Source organism: Ischnura elegans, chromosome 9, assembly GCF_921293095.1.
Source record: "Ischnura elegans chromosome 9, ioIscEleg1.1, whole genome shotgun sequence".
Taxonomy (NCBI): Eukaryota; Metazoa; Arthropoda; class Insecta; order Odonata; family Coenagrionidae; genus Ischnura; species Ischnura elegans.
This window is the reverse complement of record NC_060254.1, coordinates 8,162,508-8,182,573: the sequence shown is the minus strand read 5'-3', so window position 1 is coordinate 8,182,573 and position 20,066 is coordinate 8,162,508. Positions and strand designations below refer to the sequence as shown.

At 40.6% G+C, this 20,066-nt stretch overlaps 1 protein-coding gene across 1 annotated transcript in view; it reads right to left on the bottom strand.

Moving 5' to 3' along the window:
* The window catches only part of LOC124166048 (neurogenic locus Notch protein), a 309,186-nt gene that overhangs the window by 6,233 nt on the left and 282,887 nt on the right, over positions 1 to 20,066 (bottom strand). Inside the window, exons 6-22 of the mRNA XM_046543640.1 lie at positions 14,076 to 14,432; positions 13,345 to 13,500; positions 12,712 to 12,894; positions 12,365 to 12,601; positions 11,746 to 11,876; positions 11,404 to 11,579; positions 10,631 to 10,975; positions 9,914 to 10,059; positions 9,219 to 9,494; positions 8,317 to 8,611; positions 7,609 to 7,901; positions 6,984 to 7,183; positions 6,309 to 6,608; positions 4,966 to 5,849; positions 4,367 to 4,594; positions 4,075 to 4,252; positions 3,140 to 3,393 (exon numbers count right to left, since the gene is read on the bottom strand). Of these exons, the coding sequence (XP_046399596.1) occupies positions 3,140 to 3,393; positions 4,075 to 4,252; positions 4,367 to 4,594; positions 4,966 to 5,849; positions 6,309 to 6,608; positions 6,984 to 7,183; positions 7,609 to 7,901; positions 8,317 to 8,611; positions 9,219 to 9,494; positions 9,914 to 10,059; positions 10,631 to 10,975; positions 11,404 to 11,579; positions 11,746 to 11,876; positions 12,365 to 12,601; positions 12,712 to 12,894; positions 13,345 to 13,500; positions 14,076 to 14,432 (4,639 nt within the window). The remainder of the gene's footprint in view (positions 1 to 3,139; positions 3,394 to 4,074; positions 4,253 to 4,366; positions 4,595 to 4,965; positions 5,850 to 6,308; positions 6,609 to 6,983; positions 7,184 to 7,608; positions 7,902 to 8,316; positions 8,612 to 9,218; positions 9,495 to 9,913; positions 10,060 to 10,630; positions 10,976 to 11,403; positions 11,580 to 11,745; positions 11,877 to 12,364; positions 12,602 to 12,711; positions 12,895 to 13,344; positions 13,501 to 14,075; positions 14,433 to 20,066) is intronic.

The following is a 20,066-nucleotide window of genomic DNA, read 5'->3' as shown; positions in this document are numbered from 1 at the left end:
TTTTAGCTGGCAGCAATACCAGGATGGATGTGGAACTTAACCTTTAATAATTATCAGAATTTTCCAGATTTTTACAACAACCTTTGCTATTCTTCATGCTCTATTTACAGTTTTAAAAACAGAAAAGATCCATTAAAAACAGGGACTGAATAACCTTTTCAGCAGGAAAATGGCGAAAAGAATTTAAGTGGTGTGCAAAACTGTTAGCAGTTAATTATTTTCACACTTTTACTGATACATACAAGGGCTTAGGAATAGAGAAAATTTCGCTTGAATTTAGCAGGTGCATTGATCATTCATCTAAGCTAATATCTCGCAAAAAATTAAGTATATGTATTCCTTTTAACAATACTAATTCATACATGCAGCCAATAAACGTGAGAATATTGCTGACAGGAATGTTTTAGTTTTCCTTTTAATAAATTATTGAAAATATTTATAATATGATGATTTATGATTCACAAAATACTAAATGCTTCATTTTTGTCCATGAGTTTAACCCATTAAATCCCAAGCATGTTAATAACTTAAAAATTCCAAATATTTTGATGAATTAGCAATAAAACAGACTCAAATAAGGCAAATTATCGATTTTTATATTTTTATTGTTTTTAGTTTGCGGTTGGTGAAACGTTGCGTATACGCAACGTTGGGAGTTCCCCGGGTCAAATAGCCGTTTTGCTTTTTTTCGGAACTCTTTTATTTTTGCAAATAATTCGCTTTTATTGTAACCCAATTATATAATTAACCCAAAATATTGATTAAACTTGGCATTGTTCATGAAATTTAGAGGACCAATCAGTATGTAAATGAATATTGCATATTTGGTAATCACTAAATATCTGGCTGCTACAAACTTGGCATCTTCGTCGTGAATTTTTCCGTCACGAACAATATTGTGGCCAACTTTGTCTTTCCTTACTGTATTTCGCAAACTATTTATCCCGTTATGCCCAATATTATGGCAAGTTTAGTGACTAAAAGTGTAGTAGCTAAAATCGAAACTTGAAGCTTGCACGTGGTAGAAGTTCCACATTATCAATAACAGACACTTTGTGACTTCCACAAAGTATTTATAAAAATTTATACTATTTGACCGGTTTCGGCTACTACACCATTATAAAGTACAGAAAATATAAAGAAACCGGTCAAATAATAGGAATTTTTATATCGCGGAAATAAAGTGTCTACTATTGATAATGAGTAATTGCTCCTTCACTTTCGCCAAACTATGGCATCATCCTCTCGTCAAAAGAATTTAAGAGTCAAATTTATGAGAAATTGCGTCAAACCGTAGAAATATTTGGTTGAGCTAGCAAAGTATGGACGTATCTTAGAAAACTTATCCCCCTGGTCCAAGCTTCTGTTACCAGTCAGGCGCAAGGACATTTTAGGTTCAACAAAACGCTTCTGAGACATCGTTTGACGCACATTGGGAACGCGTCCTTACTCCAGTAATATTTTTTGCTAAGGTGTAATAACCAATAAACATCAGAACGGAAGAAATACCACGCTATTGGAATATTTTCTGAGAATTTCACGCACTATGATCACTGGCAATAGTGAACAACTTAGGCTGCAAATGTGAGCTCAGGTTATTTGGATGGAACGATTGTTCAACAGACAACCACAGATTTAGTAAAAGCAGATGGAACGGAACATCTCCCCTTCTATATACCGTAATACTCAGAAGGCCCTTTACCTGAGTAAATATACCAAGAAATATTTTTCTTGGAATCCCTGTGCATTCATAGTCACTCATAGTTCTCAAAAAAATTCTTTCGAAATGACCTGCACCCTCATTTGGAGCCTTACCAGCTCATTATCATCAGCGGCCAGTGGGCATGAATTTCTCAGAAAATACTGCGATAATGTGATCCCTCTTATCTCTCCATTCATTTTGCTCACTCGCCAGCCCCCGCTGTGCACGAAGACCCATTGGTGCCGGGATATCCCCGCCCAGCCTACCTATGCTTTTTACCCTCCCACTACCTTCCCTTTGGATCCTAGTCAACAACACCACGTAAATACGAATTTACGAATTTGCTAACCCCCACATACTCACTTGCTTTTTGCATACTTGTCAACTGTGGTAAGCAGATCATTCTTACCTTAGGATGCCAGTATACCTTGAAATTGCACACGCCTACAGAAATCATTATATTTTCTGGACAACTCTATAGCAAAGTTTTTATGCATCCTTTGCTTAGGTCACACTAAATTTCCACAATAGCACAAGTAAACGCTGATTTAATCTTGCTCGATAAGTGAAGTTAAAAATATCAAACAGTCACAACTCGGTGAAAACTCACCACCTGCCAAACATCCTAGTAAAGACCCTTCAAAACTTATATAGATGTATATTTAGGAATAAAATACTGTACAATTGCCTGAAACTAAAGTTTCACCACAAAAAGGTAACATATTCTTGATAAGCCTTTCATTTTTCAGTCCAAAAAAAACGCTCTACACGACTACCGCTGCGGCGCGCCGTTTCCCTAGATTACCGGGGTCCTCCCAACGTTGCGTGAACGCAACACTTGCTTTATTGTTAAATAATTTGAAAACCACTTAGTCAAATTCACCCAATCTGTTGCAATGGCCTAGAATACAAATGCATCATTGTATTTGCAGAGAGATATAATCATGGAGTGCCTCAGATTTAACATAATATGTAAACTTAGAAGATAGCCTAAAATAACGACTTACATATAAATGAAAAGGCCATTGTAAAAACAAAAGTTATTAAATTTCTTCCGTGAAAAAATTCATAACATTTTAGAAAGCATTGAACTACCTATGTTAAAAATATTAACTACTGATCAATAACAAATACGGAGAAAAAAAATCGCAAAGTTTGCGTTGCGTTCACGCAACGTTGGGAAGAAATGGGTTAATACTTATATCCCAAATCCTAAGAAAGACATTGTTATATGCTGAAATGTTGGCGAGAAACTCATTCATTGACCAACAATCAAAATGAACAAAAAGCATACCCATGTACTTAGTGGTCCAGAAAAACAGTCATTGAATATTGCTAGCCTCTGGTTTTGTGTTGGGAAAAGGAAAACAAATGGGAAAATTGTAATTAGCATTCCAAAGACAGTAGAGGCGGAACAGGCTATCAAGCAACACTCACCTATTGTTGCGCAGAAAACCTTCTGGGAACCAGGTGACTCCGTGGGCTCTTTTCCTCTGCGACTTGGCCAGAATCCCCACAATGAAGGCGAGGAAAAGAACGGCAACTACTCCCAGAACAATCAGTTTCACATTGGGCCGCGCTTCATCCTCCCCTGGCTCGTCCCCATGGCCCATCACGCCACGCACTTGCACAATCGGGAAACTGGTCGAAATGGTGTGGGTGGCAGCCGTGGCTCCCAAGTAGTCAGCCGCCTAAAATTCAATGAATTAAAAACACCATGAGCAATGCGTTCACAAGACGAAAAATTAAATTATTCCCATCTTGCAACGAGTCTGTAACTATGAATAGAATGATATAATATACAGCATACTAGGATTACACAGATGTCGCCTCTTTTGAGGGGATATCCAATGCCAATGCAAAATCTTCCTCAGCACTATATGTCATATCTCTGATTTGCAGCATGCCCATAGAAAGTAAGCATATTTTACACGATTGTACTATCTTGGTGCCAAAATAATAGTAAATTCTGGGGGACGTGAGCCAGAATCATTTGAGATAAATTCTGATAAGTAAAAAGGGACTCAAACAAATATTGAATAAAGAGCATTCGGAATCATTCCATACCAGAATCAATCTCATATGACTCCAACACATTCCCTCACATCTGAAAATGAGTACATAGTATGGAACGTCATTTTCATATTAAGAATTGGGAATCAGAAGGGAAACAATATGGAATGTATGGAACTGGTGAGCAACAGAAGACCAGTTTATCCCTATCCGCATAAGATCAAGATCAGGAACTTTGGTTCCATAACTATTTCTTAACTGACCTAGGCAGTTTGAGCTAATTTTACATGGCAATTGGAATGAAATTGTCAATGAGGTAAATCTCTATTATTTAAAATTATAATTGACATCCCATTTACCTCTTTTGCTGAATTGAAGCAGGTGTAGCCTTCGATGAGAACGCATCTCCGGTTATCAATCTCCAAATATACAATGACTCCTTTAGTTCCAGATTCATACTGCAAGGGTTGACGACTCTCAGTCGGCTTGTAAGTCCATGGATACACCATATCCCTGCCTTGGTCATCTTTCTTCAGCCTAAACAAAAGAATTGGAACGTATTAAGTGACAATTATGCAATCTTGTTGTAACACGGCACCCACAATGACATATAATTCAAGCAACAAAGGAAAGATTATCACTGGAGCTTACCTCAAATTGGTGCGTAGCGTGTGACCAACTTCTCGCAAGAATGGAACCCTGTTCTTCATAAATGAGCCTGTATCCATCAGAATAACAATGGATATTACACCCTCAGCCAGGTCTGGCAGTTGAGTGGCTTCACAATCCAAACCATCCCAATTACATTCCGCATTATTACAGCCATAATCACAATGACCATTTGCGAAATGTTGTTGGCAGTATGCATCATAATTTGGACTAGAAAAAATAGATAAGAAACTCATAAAATAAGGAAATCTGAAGGAATATTTCATGCAACAACAATTATTAATGTACAAATTTCAAAGACAGAAATATAATGCCAAATATACTTTCCAAAGTGGTGACAAAGCATAAAAGGAATTAACAAGATTTAAAATCTACAAATTCTATTCAAGAGATCAATGAATATTTCAAACTGCAACCACAAATATGAATCAACATCACAAAATGGATGCAGCAACCTTTCTGTATCACACTTTCATTTTGCATGATCAATAATATCCACAGAACATTTACTGGCAATGCATCTGCCCAAAATTTTCAACAGTCAGTTCTAACATAGGCACTTTGATGATTAGTTTACTTACTTGCAATGCTGGAGAGTGTTCTCACAATCTCTTCCATCGTAGAGACAGGCAGCGTTGTTGCACGATGGATCACAGATGCCATTCATGAAGACCTCCCAGCATTTTATGGGAGCAGTGCAGTTTCTCCACGGGTTCCCTCCGAACGAGCAATCCCCACCATCAAATTCACAAGCGTACTTGTTGCACTCCTCGTCACACCTAAGGTCTCCCGCCCTCTCCCTGCAGCCCATATCGTAACACTTCTGCCTCTCCCGCTCCAACGCGGCATCAAAGTCAAACCTCAGAACGGGGGCCTGCGTCGTCGTGCGTCTCCCGCCACCCCCTGCAATCTCGTCCAGCCCAATCCTCTTCTTCAGGGGCCATCCGGCACCTCCGACGAAATTCTGGTCGTACACATCGCAGTCCTTCCCTGCCCACGTGGGAGGGCAGAAGCAGATGTAGTCACCCACGGCATTTTGGCAAACGCCTCCGTGTCGGCACGGGTTGGAATCGCACTCGTCCAACGAGTCTATCTCGCAGAGGCTTCCCGTGGTGCCGGTCGGACAGAGGCAGATGTAGCCCCTGCCCCCAGAGCCCACCGTGTCTGGCATGCACGTTCCGCCCGATCTGCACGGTGCCGACTCGCACCCTTGACCGTGGAATTCACAGTTCCTGCCGTGGTATCCTTCTGGGCAGATGCAGGAGTGGGTGGGGGGAGGGTAGGGGTGTCTCCTGGATGATCCCGGGAGTTGATAGCGTCGAACGTCGAGTGGACTGCACACGCCGCCATTCTGACAGGGCGACCTCTCACAGATGTCAATTCGAGACTCACACCTCCTTCCCATGTAGCCGGGGCGGCAGTTGCAGAGAAAGTCGTTAACAAGCTGAACACAATCCAATGTGCCCTGAAGTTAAAACAACAAATCCATTGAAATCGAATGCCATATTTGTTGGAGCAAATGATTTATCATTATTCAAGTTCTATTTATTCAGTTATTTATTTATTTTTTCATGTTCTACCCTAAACGTTGTGATGGGTATATGTGCATACTTAGGTTTTCTTGCTATGATTGATTGAGTTAAGTTCAAGATTTCATTTCTATGCCCTGTTGTGTTAGTTGTGCTGAATTCCATTCGGAAATATTTGATATATATGTACAAGTTTATTTTGTGATCTCTTTTGTATGTAATATCCATTTTATGTTCTTACTGGACAATTTCAAAAATTCTTGTTGCAACTAGCACAACTATGCCAATAAAAGCTATCTTCATTTAACTGATGAACACTGATAAAGCTGCATCAATTAGATTGCAAGACTAATCAATCAATGTATGTATGTATATATATTTTTCGAACAACTAACCTGTGGTGAGCAAGGCTGGGACAAGCATTCATTGATGTCTCCTTCACACCGCGGTCCAACAAAGCCAGGAGGGCAGTCACACTCAAAGCCACCCACTCGGTCCCGACATGTGCCGTTGTTGTGGCAAGCACCGTGTCCTGGCCTGCCGGGTGCACAGTCATCCACATTTATCTCGCAAATCATTCCGAGTGTACCGGGGGGACAGGAGCAGGAATAGGCTGCCGGAAGGTCATGACAAGTCCCTCCATTCTGGCAAGGATTTGGCCGACACTCATCTACGTCAAACTCACAGTTGCGTCCCTGCAGAAGAAATTGATCATGTTACTTCCCATTTAAAGAAATTTCACAATTATGAATAGAGTAAGCTTTAAGTACCACTTAGGGGTAATGGTGACTCCAATGGAAAATTCACATAAGGACCACTAATGAGTTTTCATGAGAATTTAACGAAAGCTCATCAAGTCACTGTATCAAGAGTCAAAGAAAAATTCAAATGACACATTTAAGGTAAAATAAATTGAAGTTAAAACTGTGAATATCATTCAAAGAAAATTTAAAATTAACTAGAAATTCTTACATAATGAGAGCTTCCAATAATTGAAATGCAAGTGAGACATCAGCATGTAGATGTAATTAACCAAGTTGATTCAACAGAAGGTGTGCGATTAAGTTTACCTGAAAACCCTTGGGACAGATGCAGGAATAAGATGCAACTAAGTCCTTGCAGGTTGCACCATTTTGGCACGGAGATGACGCACATTCATCAGTCTCCTTCTGGCAGTATGATCCACTGTAACCATCAAGACAGCGACAGCGATGACTAGTCCCAACATCCTCACAAGTCCCATTGTTGCAAAGTCTTTCGACCGAAACACCTGCAAGATACAAATTCATTACCTCACATTCCATTTCATGGCAAGAAAAAAAACAAAAATTTTACAAGCATTGAATGTTTTGAGGCCCTAGGAGTGAGATTGGCGATGTTAATGCAAAAATGTATTTTTGATAATTTTCAAATCAAACATTTTTTACAGGCAGGAAAATCTTGAGTCAATGTTAACAATGAAACATCACATATGAATAAAAAAATTCAGCACTTTTTAAAACATTTAAATCAAGTAGCAAACTAAAAATAACCACCAGGATATGAACCATATACTTGGCAACAATGATAATGGAAAAAAATAAGAAGAGCAAATTGTACTTTAGCAATCCAGCGAATAAAATGACACCATCAATACTCATTTCGTCAAATTCCTTGATGAGATAAAAGTAGCAATGAAACCATGAGAAACCTCACCTTTCCGGTTAGCAGCATCTCTGCATGAAATCATAGCCACGTCACAAAGACCTCCGGTCCAGCCAGGACCACAAACACAGCTGAAGGTGTTGTCCACTTGGTTGCACGTGGCATCGTTGGCACACGGATTTGCAGAGCACCAATCCACCGTTCTTTCACAGAGCTCTCCTTCGTAGCCGTAGGGACAGCGACACTTGAAGGAGCGCCCGCCATGGTCCTGGCATAAACCTCCATTCTTGCATGGGGCACTGTCGCACTGATTGATCCTGTACTGGCAGTTAGATCCCGTGAAGCTGCAAGAGAGTGAACGAAACAGTTGCAATGAATTTCTGGATAGCAGCAGAGAAGGTGCACTGAAAGTTTTACAGAAGCATATACATATACGAGTCTTCAAACAGGGTAATAATAAGATTTTCATATTTCTGGTCATTTAGAATGAATCAATTTGTACTGTAACACTTGTACAATTCACCCTGCCAAATCAAGAGGCAGTTTTAACTTTTTATGTTTTCATTGATGAACAAAATAGGATTCTTTGCCACTGATACAAAGAAATGAAAAAGACAGCCTTTACTGAGATAAAAACTTATCAATCACTTCATAAATTCCCTCGCCCTAATTACACAGCAGTTCATCCAAGAAACTTAAGGGGCCAAATGGCTAGGGTTTTAGTAAGTATAACGAAAACCTTTCCATAGAAATACTTACCCTGGCTCACACACGCAAGTGTAGTTGTTGATTCCGTCAATACACTGTCCATTATTCATGCAGCTGCTGTCGGTACAGTCATCATCGTTGATCATGCATGTTGACCCAGAGAACCCCGGTGGACAGCTGCAGGTGAAGGAATTCACATACTGGGTGCACTCGGCTCCGTTGTGGCATGGGTTGGACTCGCATTCATTGATGTCAGTTTCACAGTGGGCACCACCAAATCCATCGGCACAAAGGCAGTTGTACGTGCCGATTCCATCAAGGCATGTCCCTCCATTTTGGCATGGAACTGCAAGGGAAAAGAGAAAAAAATCAATCAATCATGTTTGAACTAATCAACATTATTTCCCACACAACTAAATAGATTATTAATACAGGAGAAGGGTCATTTTGGTTCTTTGGTTCTCAGTCCCACCAATTCGTGATCCTAAAAATGATATCAGACCTGGAGTCAAAAAGAATAGGTACCGAAATAATTTGCTCTGAACCCAAATTTATAAGTAGGTATTCTCTTTTATAATTTACTCTAAATGCTTTTTAATAGGGCAATGAAACATTTGATTTAGAAGAGGAATAGAGAACCAAACTGCGAGTATTTATTTCAAAATAGAGAGATGTTTTGGTTCTAACTTTACCAAGATCATTATGACCAAAGCAGGGCGGAATATTTAAACTGTTCATTGCTTTACATATCTGGATACTAGTCACTTAGCCAGTCCATCAATACAAGGCCAATGCAAACACGAAAATAATCAATAATGGAGTATGCGCCTTTTTCAATTATAAGTAAAGGCTACCCCTGAATTAGCTTGGATGATTACCTTTCTACTGTGCGCAGTCAGGTTTATAATTATAGGCAAAAGAGGGACTTGAAAAATAATAATACTATCACTTACAGCTGGCACAGTCATCCGTGTTGGTCAAGCAATCTCTTCCCTCGTATCCCCTTGCACACTCGCATCGGTACGATCCGTTGGTGTTGATGCAAGTGGCTCCATTTCTGCACGGAGCGTTCGCCAAGCACTCATTCACGTCCTCATCACACAGCCTTCCAACATACCCCAGAGGGCAGGCACATGCGTAGTCCAAGAAGTCCTGAGATGGCGAACACCTGGCACCATTGCGGCATCTGTTTGGATTGCAGGGGTCCAGCCGCTGGGAACAGTCCTCGCCTGAACAAATCACAAGAATTAATTTCACTGAAACGTGGAACTTGAAAGATTTGAGGTCACAGAAACTAAATGCTAAATGCTAAAAGCACCTCATCAAAAAACCCTTTCACACAAAGCAATACAGTGCAAACTCAGACGCATCAACTAAGGTGAAAAAGAAATTAATTAAGCAGTGTAAAAAGAGATGACAATGCAAATTACACTGATAAAAAAGATAAATTACAACAATAAATGCATGACTGAGAGCAGAAGAAATAGCCCACACTATTGCTTTTCAGGCATGCTGAACCATACGAACAACAGTATGCATTAAAGAGTAATATTAAGCGCCTGTTTAAAAGTCTCCTGCATGTAGTAGATATGACAAACAGGCAGTGTAACATTGCCTTAATGCAAACTACAGATTTGTTTTCACTTACCAGTAAATGGAGCATCACATATGCAACGGTAGCCAGCAACCAGGTCAATGCAGTTCCCTCCATGTTTGCATGGGGCCGATGCGCAGTCATCAATGTTGGTCTCACATCGAGTCCCAGTGTAACCAGCTGGACAAATGCACGCATACCTATGGATGGAAAAAAAATGACACTTCAATTTTACCGAAAGAACCCAGTCCTTAAAAAATAACTTTTACGGCAAAAAATACAATATATCGTCTTAAATACATGATACATCAACATTAATTATGAATAATATTTTACCCTCTCTATTGCTTAAGAGCTAAATTAAAAAATAGCAAATTTCAAGCAAGTTTAATTTTTAAAAATTTGAAAAGCATAAGAGCCTTAAAGTTTGAGGAAACATATAAGAAGTAAATAGAATAGAAGTTTTCTTCACACTAGAGAGTATCATTACTTATTTCACTGCACACTGAATCCTCCTCGTTGATAAATATAAAATAGCAATAGGCCAGATTGCCTCGTTGATAAATATAAAATAGCAATAGGCCATAAAAACACCTGGTTAGAGTAATTTGCCTAGGAGATAAAAATGGAGTTTTTCTTAATGTGAGCACACAATGGATGGCAGTAGAGGGTCAAACTGAACTATAAAAGTAGATAAAATTATGAAGGAGATGTCCGTGCAACCTCAAGAAAAGCGATACTCTTTAAGAGTTTCTCAGATGATTCACTTACATTCCAATTCCCTTCTCTTGGCACTTGCCACCATGCTGGCATGGGTTGGAGGCACACTCGTCGATATCCACGTCGCACCTGGCGCCCCCGTAGCCAGGAGGGCAGATGCACGTGAAGCGGCCAACCCCATCACGACAGGTCCCTCCGTTGACACATGGATGTGAGGCACACTCATTGACATCCGAGAGGCATCGATCGTCATAGTAGCCTCGCGGGCAGTCACACTTAAACCCATTCACCAAGTCGATGCAGTTACCACCGTTGGCACAGGGCGACGAAGCGCACTCATTTATGTTCGTCTCGCAGTGAGGTCCCGTGAAGCCACTAACACACTCACATGTGTACCTGGCGTAGAAAAAAAAAAAATACATTATTCACCACAATTGATAAAAATAAATAGCACATAAATATTTAACAAGTCTTATATCACATGGAAGGTAACAAGTTTAATTCCAACCAGCCCATACATTTTTAGGGGATTTAATTTTGGAAAGAATAGAGTCACTTTAATTGGAAAAATAAGTCGTATTTATATAGTCTCCCCTTATTTCCTTTGAGATATTTTGGACAACAGAGGGAGAGAAAGACAAGGGAGAAAGAGGCAAAGATAGCCATTACTAAAGTATGAAATTTTAGCAATAAAAGAAAGTAAGTTAGCAAATGTATTATTTAAAAAAACATACTTCAAGCAATTAAAAAATGTCCTGGATAGGTAATTGAATGAATAATTATTCAAAATAACCTTAAAATAACAGAAGCCTTTTCATTCTCACCTGTTAATGCCATCCACACAAGTGGCTCCATTTCTACATGGATTACTGTAACATTCATTGACGTTAACCTCACAGTTGTGGCCGGAAGTTCCCGGTTTGCACCGGCATTGATATCCATTTATGAGATCTTCACAGTGGCCTCCATATTGGCACGGGCTAGAGGCACACTCGTCAATCTAAAAGGAAAAAAAATCATGATCAATCACATGAGACTCACATGATTTGAATCTGCCTTCAAAGAGTATCAATTTTCAAAAGAGAACTCAGTAGATTAGTGCAATCACCTCTGCTGTTTATTTCAAATTATTTAATATCATATTCATGTTCATATCATGCACATACCTGGGTCTGACAGAGTCTTCCAGTGAAGCCAGGATGACAGGAGCAGGTGAAAGAATTCTCGCCATCAATGCATTCCCCTCTGTGACATGGAGAGCTCTGGCAATCGTTGATGTTCACCTCACAATTAGTCCCTGGATTAGAAAAGAAATAAAATCACAACATGAACATTTGAACTCCAAAAATAGCAGTGAAATTTGAACAATAAATCATTTATAGCTTATATCATTATCTAAGGATGGATCGAAAAACATTTCAGAAAACTTATTTAACTCAACTGATAAACACACCCCATTGTGAGAACATAATGACAAGATTTGTTAGAGAAGAAATGTGATCATGATTGATTAGTTGAGTTAATTTCATCAACCATCTTAAAGAGGCTTTTTCGAGGGCAAGGAAAACTTAAGAGGAATATAATACAAATGTAGTCAGAATTTCACAATTGTTCCAAACATTTGCAATGCTTTCTCATGCTGTTATTCACTGATTATTATTATTTCATCAAATGGAGAGCTTTAACCATAATTATAATAATTTTAAAAACAGTTTTCCTTCATTTCACTTTGGTGTGCATTATTAAGCTCATGTGGTATTAAAAATTTACTTCAAGACTACTCACCAGTGAAGCCAGGAGGACATTTGCAGGTGTATGAGTTGATGGCATCAATGCAAATTCCATCATAGCGGCATGGGTTGGAGGCACAGTCATCAATATTGGTCTGGCAACGATTGCCAGTAAACCCAGGAGCACAAGTGCATTTAAAGGCATTAATGAGATCATTGCACGTGCCCCCATTCAGACATGGATTAAGCTGACACTCGTCAATGTCAATCTCACACTGGGTTCCAGTAAAACCTACAAACAAAGAAATGATACATTTATTAACGATTCATCAAGATTTCCAAAAAATAATTCCACGTAATTACAGCAACTATTTTGTGCATCAAGGGAGATGAATGCATTACCTGGCATGCAAACACATCTAAAAGTCCCAGGATCATCTAAACAAGAGCCGTCGTTATGGCATGGGTGTGATTCACACTCATTGACGTTAGTTTCACACCTGGGCCCAGTGAAACCCTGGGTGCAGTTGCACGCAAATGAGCCTGGAGTGTTCACACAAATTCCGTCATGTTCACACGGGGAGCCTGAAAAGGGAGAGGAAAGATCATAAGCTCCTGAAAAACATACATGTGGATAATAGTCACGGCTCGCATGGTACACAAATTAACTCCGATATTTAACATTACTACAGTTGTACTTAATACTGCTTATCAATTTGTTTATCAATGGATATAATGAGCCGAGACACTTAGTTGTTCCACACCTAACAATACATATTTATGCCCATTTTTTCTACTAAGAATCAATGGCACAAAGATAAAATGGATAAAGTGAACTACCATTATATCTATTTTTATTGGGCTGATTTTGTAGAGCCAAAAAGGTAGCTTCTCATAGTTTTTCAAAAAAATGATTATGCTATAGTGACATTTTTACCAAAAGAGGACGTGAAACATTAGACCAAAAAGTAGCTTCTGTAAAAATCGTTCACAACGCTAATTATTTTGAGATGAAAATAATGAAAATTGACATACCTTGTTCACATTCATTGATATCTTCACTGCAGTCAACGCCCTTGTACCCAGAGGCACAGGAGCAAGTGTAAGAACCATTGATAGGACTGGTATCACAAATTGCATCGGCGTGGCATGGGTTGGAGGTGCAGGCATCATCCAAATGACAGAGCAATCCTAGAGAACAACAGGAATTCAAATTTAGTCATTACACAAATGCAATGAAGCACTAACAAAGTACATAAAATATTGCTTCCACAATCTCCTATTTGAATGATTAAATTTAGAGGAAAAAGTTTCTAGCTTTATTATATAAACAATTAATAATAAATACTAATGATAATTCAGATTCGATCCTAGAAAAACTAGCAAAGTTAGACAATCGGTCTAGTCTGGACTATTAATTTTAAGTTTTGCACCCCATATTTGCAATTCATACACTCTTATAAAATAACTGATTCTGAAGTGATAATGAAATGGGCTGCTCCCAAGACTGGAAAAAAAATTGCTTTGCCCGTTAAATGCATCCAGAGGGAAAGTTAGAAAAATGATGCCAATATTCTAGTTCTATTATTTTTTAAATGCATGATTTTTTTAATTTTCCCAATGCTAGTTTCCCAATTTACAAGAAACATCACAAAATATGTAAAAGGATAACTCAAAAACTTGGATCACATTATCGGATGCATTGGATCCATATTATAAAGGATTTTCTTATCTTCAAAGTAATAATGAAGAGCTCGGACACTGACCTGTCTTTCCAGGAGTGCACCGACAGAAGAATGACCCCACACGATCAACGCACGTGGCTCCGTTGAAGCAGGCCGCTCCGGCACAGTCGTCGATGTTCTGTGAACAATCAGGTCCTGCCCATCCATTCACGCAGATGCAAGAGAAGCCTCCCAAGGTGTTGGTACAGGTGGCGCCATTGCGACACAGCGAAGGCCTCTGCATGCACTCATCCACGTCCACCTCACAGAACTCTCCAGTGTACGTGGGAGGACAGTGGCACGAGTAGGAGTTGATGCCGTCCACACACTCGCCACTATTCTGGCACAGGGCACCCGGGCAGTCATCTATGTTGATCTCACAGCGCTTCCCTTCAAAGCCTGCAAAGACAAAGATAAACAGCATACTTAGGAGAGAGGGCTTGTGGAATTGAAATAATGAAGTGAATGGCAGACATGTGTGTCCACACATATGCGTCTTGGTGCAATAAATTGATAAATGTATAAAATACTCAAGTATGGATAGGGTGTTCTTGGGTTTCAACTCAGTAAATAATCACTCAGGCCCAGAGAATGGCGGACTGTGTGATTAAGCAACAAATTATTTAATGACACTACATGCTAGGGCATGTATTTCTTAAGTAATTAAGAACACATTTCTTTCAGGTTGACATGTAGAAAATTATCTTAGAACGTTTATATTTCAAGGCCCAACAGAACTGATAAATTTTATAGAAATTATTTTATGAACCAATAGGTATAGGAACCCGTTTTTCCCCCAAACCAATGAGGGACACAATTGCTAGTTTGAATGGAACTGAGGCAGTAAAAATCACAAAAAGCGTCCACCTAAATGTTTCCCTAAACATTGACAATCAATGGATCGCTCTAACCACATGGGACATTTTTGAAAGCGGATTAAAATAGGCCCAAGGGGTAAAATATATGAAACTTCAACGGGACGGACTTCGTGCCTTCTTGTCTGTAGTCCTTTGCTCTGAACTCGCTCTTCCCGCCTGGGTTGTGCGTCCGTTAAATTCTAAAAAGGCGGAGCCCGTTTCATATTCCTCCCTCCCCCTCACAGAGGGGCTCCGGAGAAAGATGCGCTCTCGTCTTCTGCTCGCCTAATCTTTCAATCACCTCGCGGAGAAAGGACGCACGGGGAGGCGAGGGACCCTGTCCGCCCCCCCCCCCCCCTACTGAATAAACCCCCATTTATCTATCCCTATCTGCATCCCGCCCGCCCCTTTGTTTCCGAGGCTACTACTGCGTGGCCACCTCCCTCCGTAACTAGAGCCCATCTCATCCAACAACGCAACCGGATTCCAAGGCCTCGACTATCAGTTCCACATACTTACTACCTTCGCCTCGCCGTCCATTTGGCCACAAGAGCGTGGTAGTGCGCGCAGTGAAATTATTCATCCGTTTATACACATATAGCACAGGAAACGCAACATTGGTTGCATAAAAGAGGGCATTTCCCATCATCTGATGTGATTCACGAATTCGACATTTTTTCAGTGCAGTACAAAAAGTAGTTCTGAAGACAATTCATGGTATTTTGAAAGTACTTATATGAACAACACATGATTTAAAACTTAAACAGTACTGCTTGAGCTAAATTCCATAAAATTGCGATGGTTTCATTCCGTAATCACGCAAGTAATTGATTTTCCTCTAAATGAGACATCTAGAACAGTAAAAAAGTAGCTTACACCTATACGGCACTCTCGAAGAATATGGTTTATAAATTCAGCATTAAATATGCATTACCGTCAAAAGAATAGAATCCAATAACATTTTTTCCCGGAAACAATGATGAAATCGCAGAATGAATCCGCCGAGTAGTACTTCCCAAGAGCGACTTCATCAGCACAGACAGGTTCACACATTTTTTCTCGCCATCCTGACTTTTTTCCTAGGATAACGACATACAAGCCCGCACGAGATGTGTAGCAATAAATCGGGCTCCACCTCCCTCGCCGCTACTCCCTCGGCCACTGGAGGCCTTGTGTTGCGTACAGGGACGATTCCGAGAAAAACATCGCCTAGGATGCTGACGGAAAAAAACAACATCGGCCACCGCTCTAGGAATACGCACGCCTCTAGTCGTCGGCGAAAAGACACAACCCAGCATTCACGGGGCGCAGTTTCAAAGAGACGCGACAAAAAAAGACAAGGAGCTCCGGACAAAGGGGTGCAATTTCTCCAGCACTGCTTTCACTTCCTCTCCCACTTCCATTGTGATGTACTTCAACAGAATTGGGGGAAGGGGCGACAAATGGACGACATTGGAAGCGAGCATGAACTGTGGACGGTAACGCAACTAATATTCGACACTAATTGTAAGAATTCCGGGAGCTGAGATATAAGGGGATCGTGTTATTCTATTGGGTAGAGCACTTGGTTGCTGACCAAGAGGGGTCCAAGGGTGAAGCCTTCCTTCGGACCCCCCCAAATAAAATCCTTTAAGAGCGAGGTGACCCAGGGAAATGAACTGCCACCTCTACCCTTAATGTGTGGAATTCACACCCTCGTAGCATAGTTCGGGGTGAGCTCTAGCATCACATTACCAAACAAACCTTGAGTGAAGTGTGAGTGAGAGTGAGTGAAGAATTCCGGATCGCTAACGCGGTGATGGCTGAAAAATAATAACGAATCAACGATATTGGAGAATTTCAAGGATGGTATGGCGTAAAGAGGAGTAGACAAAATAATATTTCGGCCAAATTCTGGCAAAATTAATGTTGGTGGAACGCTAAAATTAAACAAGTGCACACTAAAAATTTTTCTTAGGAAATGCACTTGTGAAATTTCATCCAAAATTCTGCGATATTTTATGAAATTATGGTGTTTCAAATCGACATAGGCCAAAGCAATACGAAGCGCTAACAGCGTCGCGTACGCTAGCGCGACAAGTACAGGCTAACAGGATAACGCCGGGTTTCCGTCCACCTTCCCTCCGACCCTTCCCTAATTTCGCAAAAGACCTCTTCTGATCGTCTCGACCAGCAAGCACACCAGACTATGACAGGAATGGAGCGTCACTTAAATGACCTCATTGCCTTCAAATAATCCGAGGGTCGCAAAAAAGGGGGAATGTATCGCAGAAGTTTTCGGAGTACACACATTACAATCGACCAGTTTTTGTTGTTTTTTTCTCCTGGTTTAACAACTCGCCTCGCTCCAGTTGTCGCCCAAATCATCTGGGACAGCAGCCGGGCACGAGAGGGCGGGGAGGACGAGAGAGACAAGTGACGCTCGCGCTCCGCTGGGACGACGCAGAGGAAAGATGCTGCGATAGGAGGGTGAGGGAGAGAGAGAGAGGGGGCAATGGGAGGAAGAAGGAGTCAAGGACGACAACGGCCCAAACAAAAGGATTGCCAACCTCTGGTCGGATCATCTGAGAGATGAGCGGACTCGGCGTGGCTCACGGAACATCTTGCTTCCCTCCTCCGCAGATACACGGAGAAAGAGTCGAGAGCCGGATTAGAGGACATCGCGAAGACTCAAACAAACCGGTTCCAGAGTACAAAGGCCGTTTTACACGGGGCATGGAATTGCGCGAATGCATGAACGAAATTAGAACGGGCTATTTTGCCGTCTCGCATCCACGCATTCTCGCATGTGTTCTAGCAATTCACCGATTTACACGACGCAATTTTGATTGCGCCTTCGCACGTACGTCAGATTGCGCAATTCCGTGTACCAAGTAAAACAGCCTTAAGAGACCCGAAAAACAGAATACGAACGAAATCCTATACGAACACTTTTGCTAATTTTTGTGAAGAGCAAACAATGTAGGTCTTCCGAGTTTGAGTCCGCGTTGGTCCATTTCTTCGAACGACAGTTTTGCCGGGGTAGCACTGAGCTTCCTCGCATCACCGAGCGGCTGATGCATCTTTTTTTTGGCCGTCTCATCGACATATCGTCGGTTGAAGTCGCACGTGATTGGCTCTTGATGTGTGCCTTGAAAGAGATGCATTAGCAACTAGGTGACCTGGAGAAGATAGGCGAAACCCCGGCGAAAATGTCTTTCGAAAAAAATTGACTAAAGCGGAATCAAACCCGGAAAACCTGTATCTTCAGAACAAAAACCACTCATTAAAATAAAAAAGAATAATATTTCTGCTTCATTCTCTTCAGGAGAAACGTAACAATTAATCGAAGAATTAAGAGGCTGTATGTAATCCCAAAAATGGTTTACCTCTGTGCAACCTCGTTGAGGGACATGGACTAAGAATATAGTGCAAAAAAAACAACAAAATGTTTCAGAATTACCGATACTTAACGGGAAATTTTACAAGTATTCTTTCTAATAAACAATTTCATAGACGTTTTCTACAAGTATTTCACTATCGCTATATGCATATACCCATTCATTTTTCATTGTTTTTTGGATTTATATTCAATTCTTTCATTTTAATTCCAAATGGAGCGAGACTATATATTTTAGAGGCGACGTAAATCAAACTTCTAAAAAAGTAAATTTGAAAATAATCTCATATGATGTATAACATCTGATTGAAAGGTAAGTGCAGTATGTCACTGATATTGAATGGTAAAAACATTTAGCGCACGGCCATGCATTTTTATTACAGCCCACAATTCATTTCAATGCTTCTTCCATCTTTAATAACATCGGTGATACGGTACACAAATGCATTTTTATGGTAAACTTTAAATGGCCCTCGTCGATTCGTTTCCCTAAGCAATCCATGCTCATGGGTTCTACTCAACCAAGGGTCATCGTTTGGAGACAAAACAATTTCAGTTTACAGAATTAAAGGAATTATGTACTTCATTCCACATGGAAATGAGACCCTTAAACAGCTCTTCCGAGATCTATACCAAGCGTTCTAGCCAATCACTTCATATATCCGCAAGTCTATATTCTCAGGAGCTACTTTCAAATGTTTAAGAGACAATTGAATAGCGAAGTCTCCCTACTGTTCCATTCGAAGCACGTCTGCTTTTTTATGCGAGTCGTCGGAGCGCCTTCTCTAAATCATATCGATGGTATGATATGCGTCTACTTCTTGCCGGAGGAGTCGTGAGAAAGGTTGCCTAGTATGTCCGGTTAATTAAAACATCTGACGTGAGGACAGCGCGAGGGAGAAGGGGGAAAAAACAAGGACGGCAGTAAATGCGCAATGGGAATGGCACCTCCCCCCCGCAATGTTCTCTCTCCAACAACCAACAAAAAGAGCCCCGCGTCAAACACGTCATCTGGCAACGCCTATCCTTGGCAATCATTATGAATATCCAGATGGAGGAAAGAAGAAAGAGGCACCCCCGAGGAGGAGTTATGGGATTAAAAGCCTCAACACGTGCAATGCAGAGGAATAACTAGAACCCCCGGTCAAAGGGTTGGGGTGCATTCCACGCCGGAAAATCCGTTATCAAGCCATACCCTTCGGAAACGCTTTAGAAGCGGGATAACAAATTGCAACAAAAAAAGAGATCTTCCCACTCGGAAAAAAAACATTTTTTTACACTGCTACATGAGATAACAAGCATTCGCCATGTGGTGCCATAGAAGAATAATGGAGATCAAGAGGATCGACCGAGTAAGGAATGACGAACAGCTGACGAACAACAGAACAGGAGGAAAGAGATGTCTTCTGATCGTCCGAAGAAGACAACTGTCAAAGGACAAGATGATTGAAAGAAAGGCAAATAAAGGCCTAGAATGAGTAAACATACAATTTATCACGCACGTAAAAGAGAATGCATAAGCGATCATGGGAAGGTCGACTGATAGCAGACTCGAGTAGAGAGCTGTGTCAAACCAATCTCAGGATTACTCCTGACTAATGACAATGGTGGAATACCAAGGTTAGGACCATAATTTTTCCCTATTAAATTATATCCTCCAAGCTAAAATACTGATTATTGTAGACAATTGTTTTTTCAACGGGCTTGGGAAATTGAACGACAGGAAGCGGTTGAAAGTTCAATTTCCATTCACTCAAATCAATAATTTTTCACCCAGAAGTACTAGCAAACACAAAA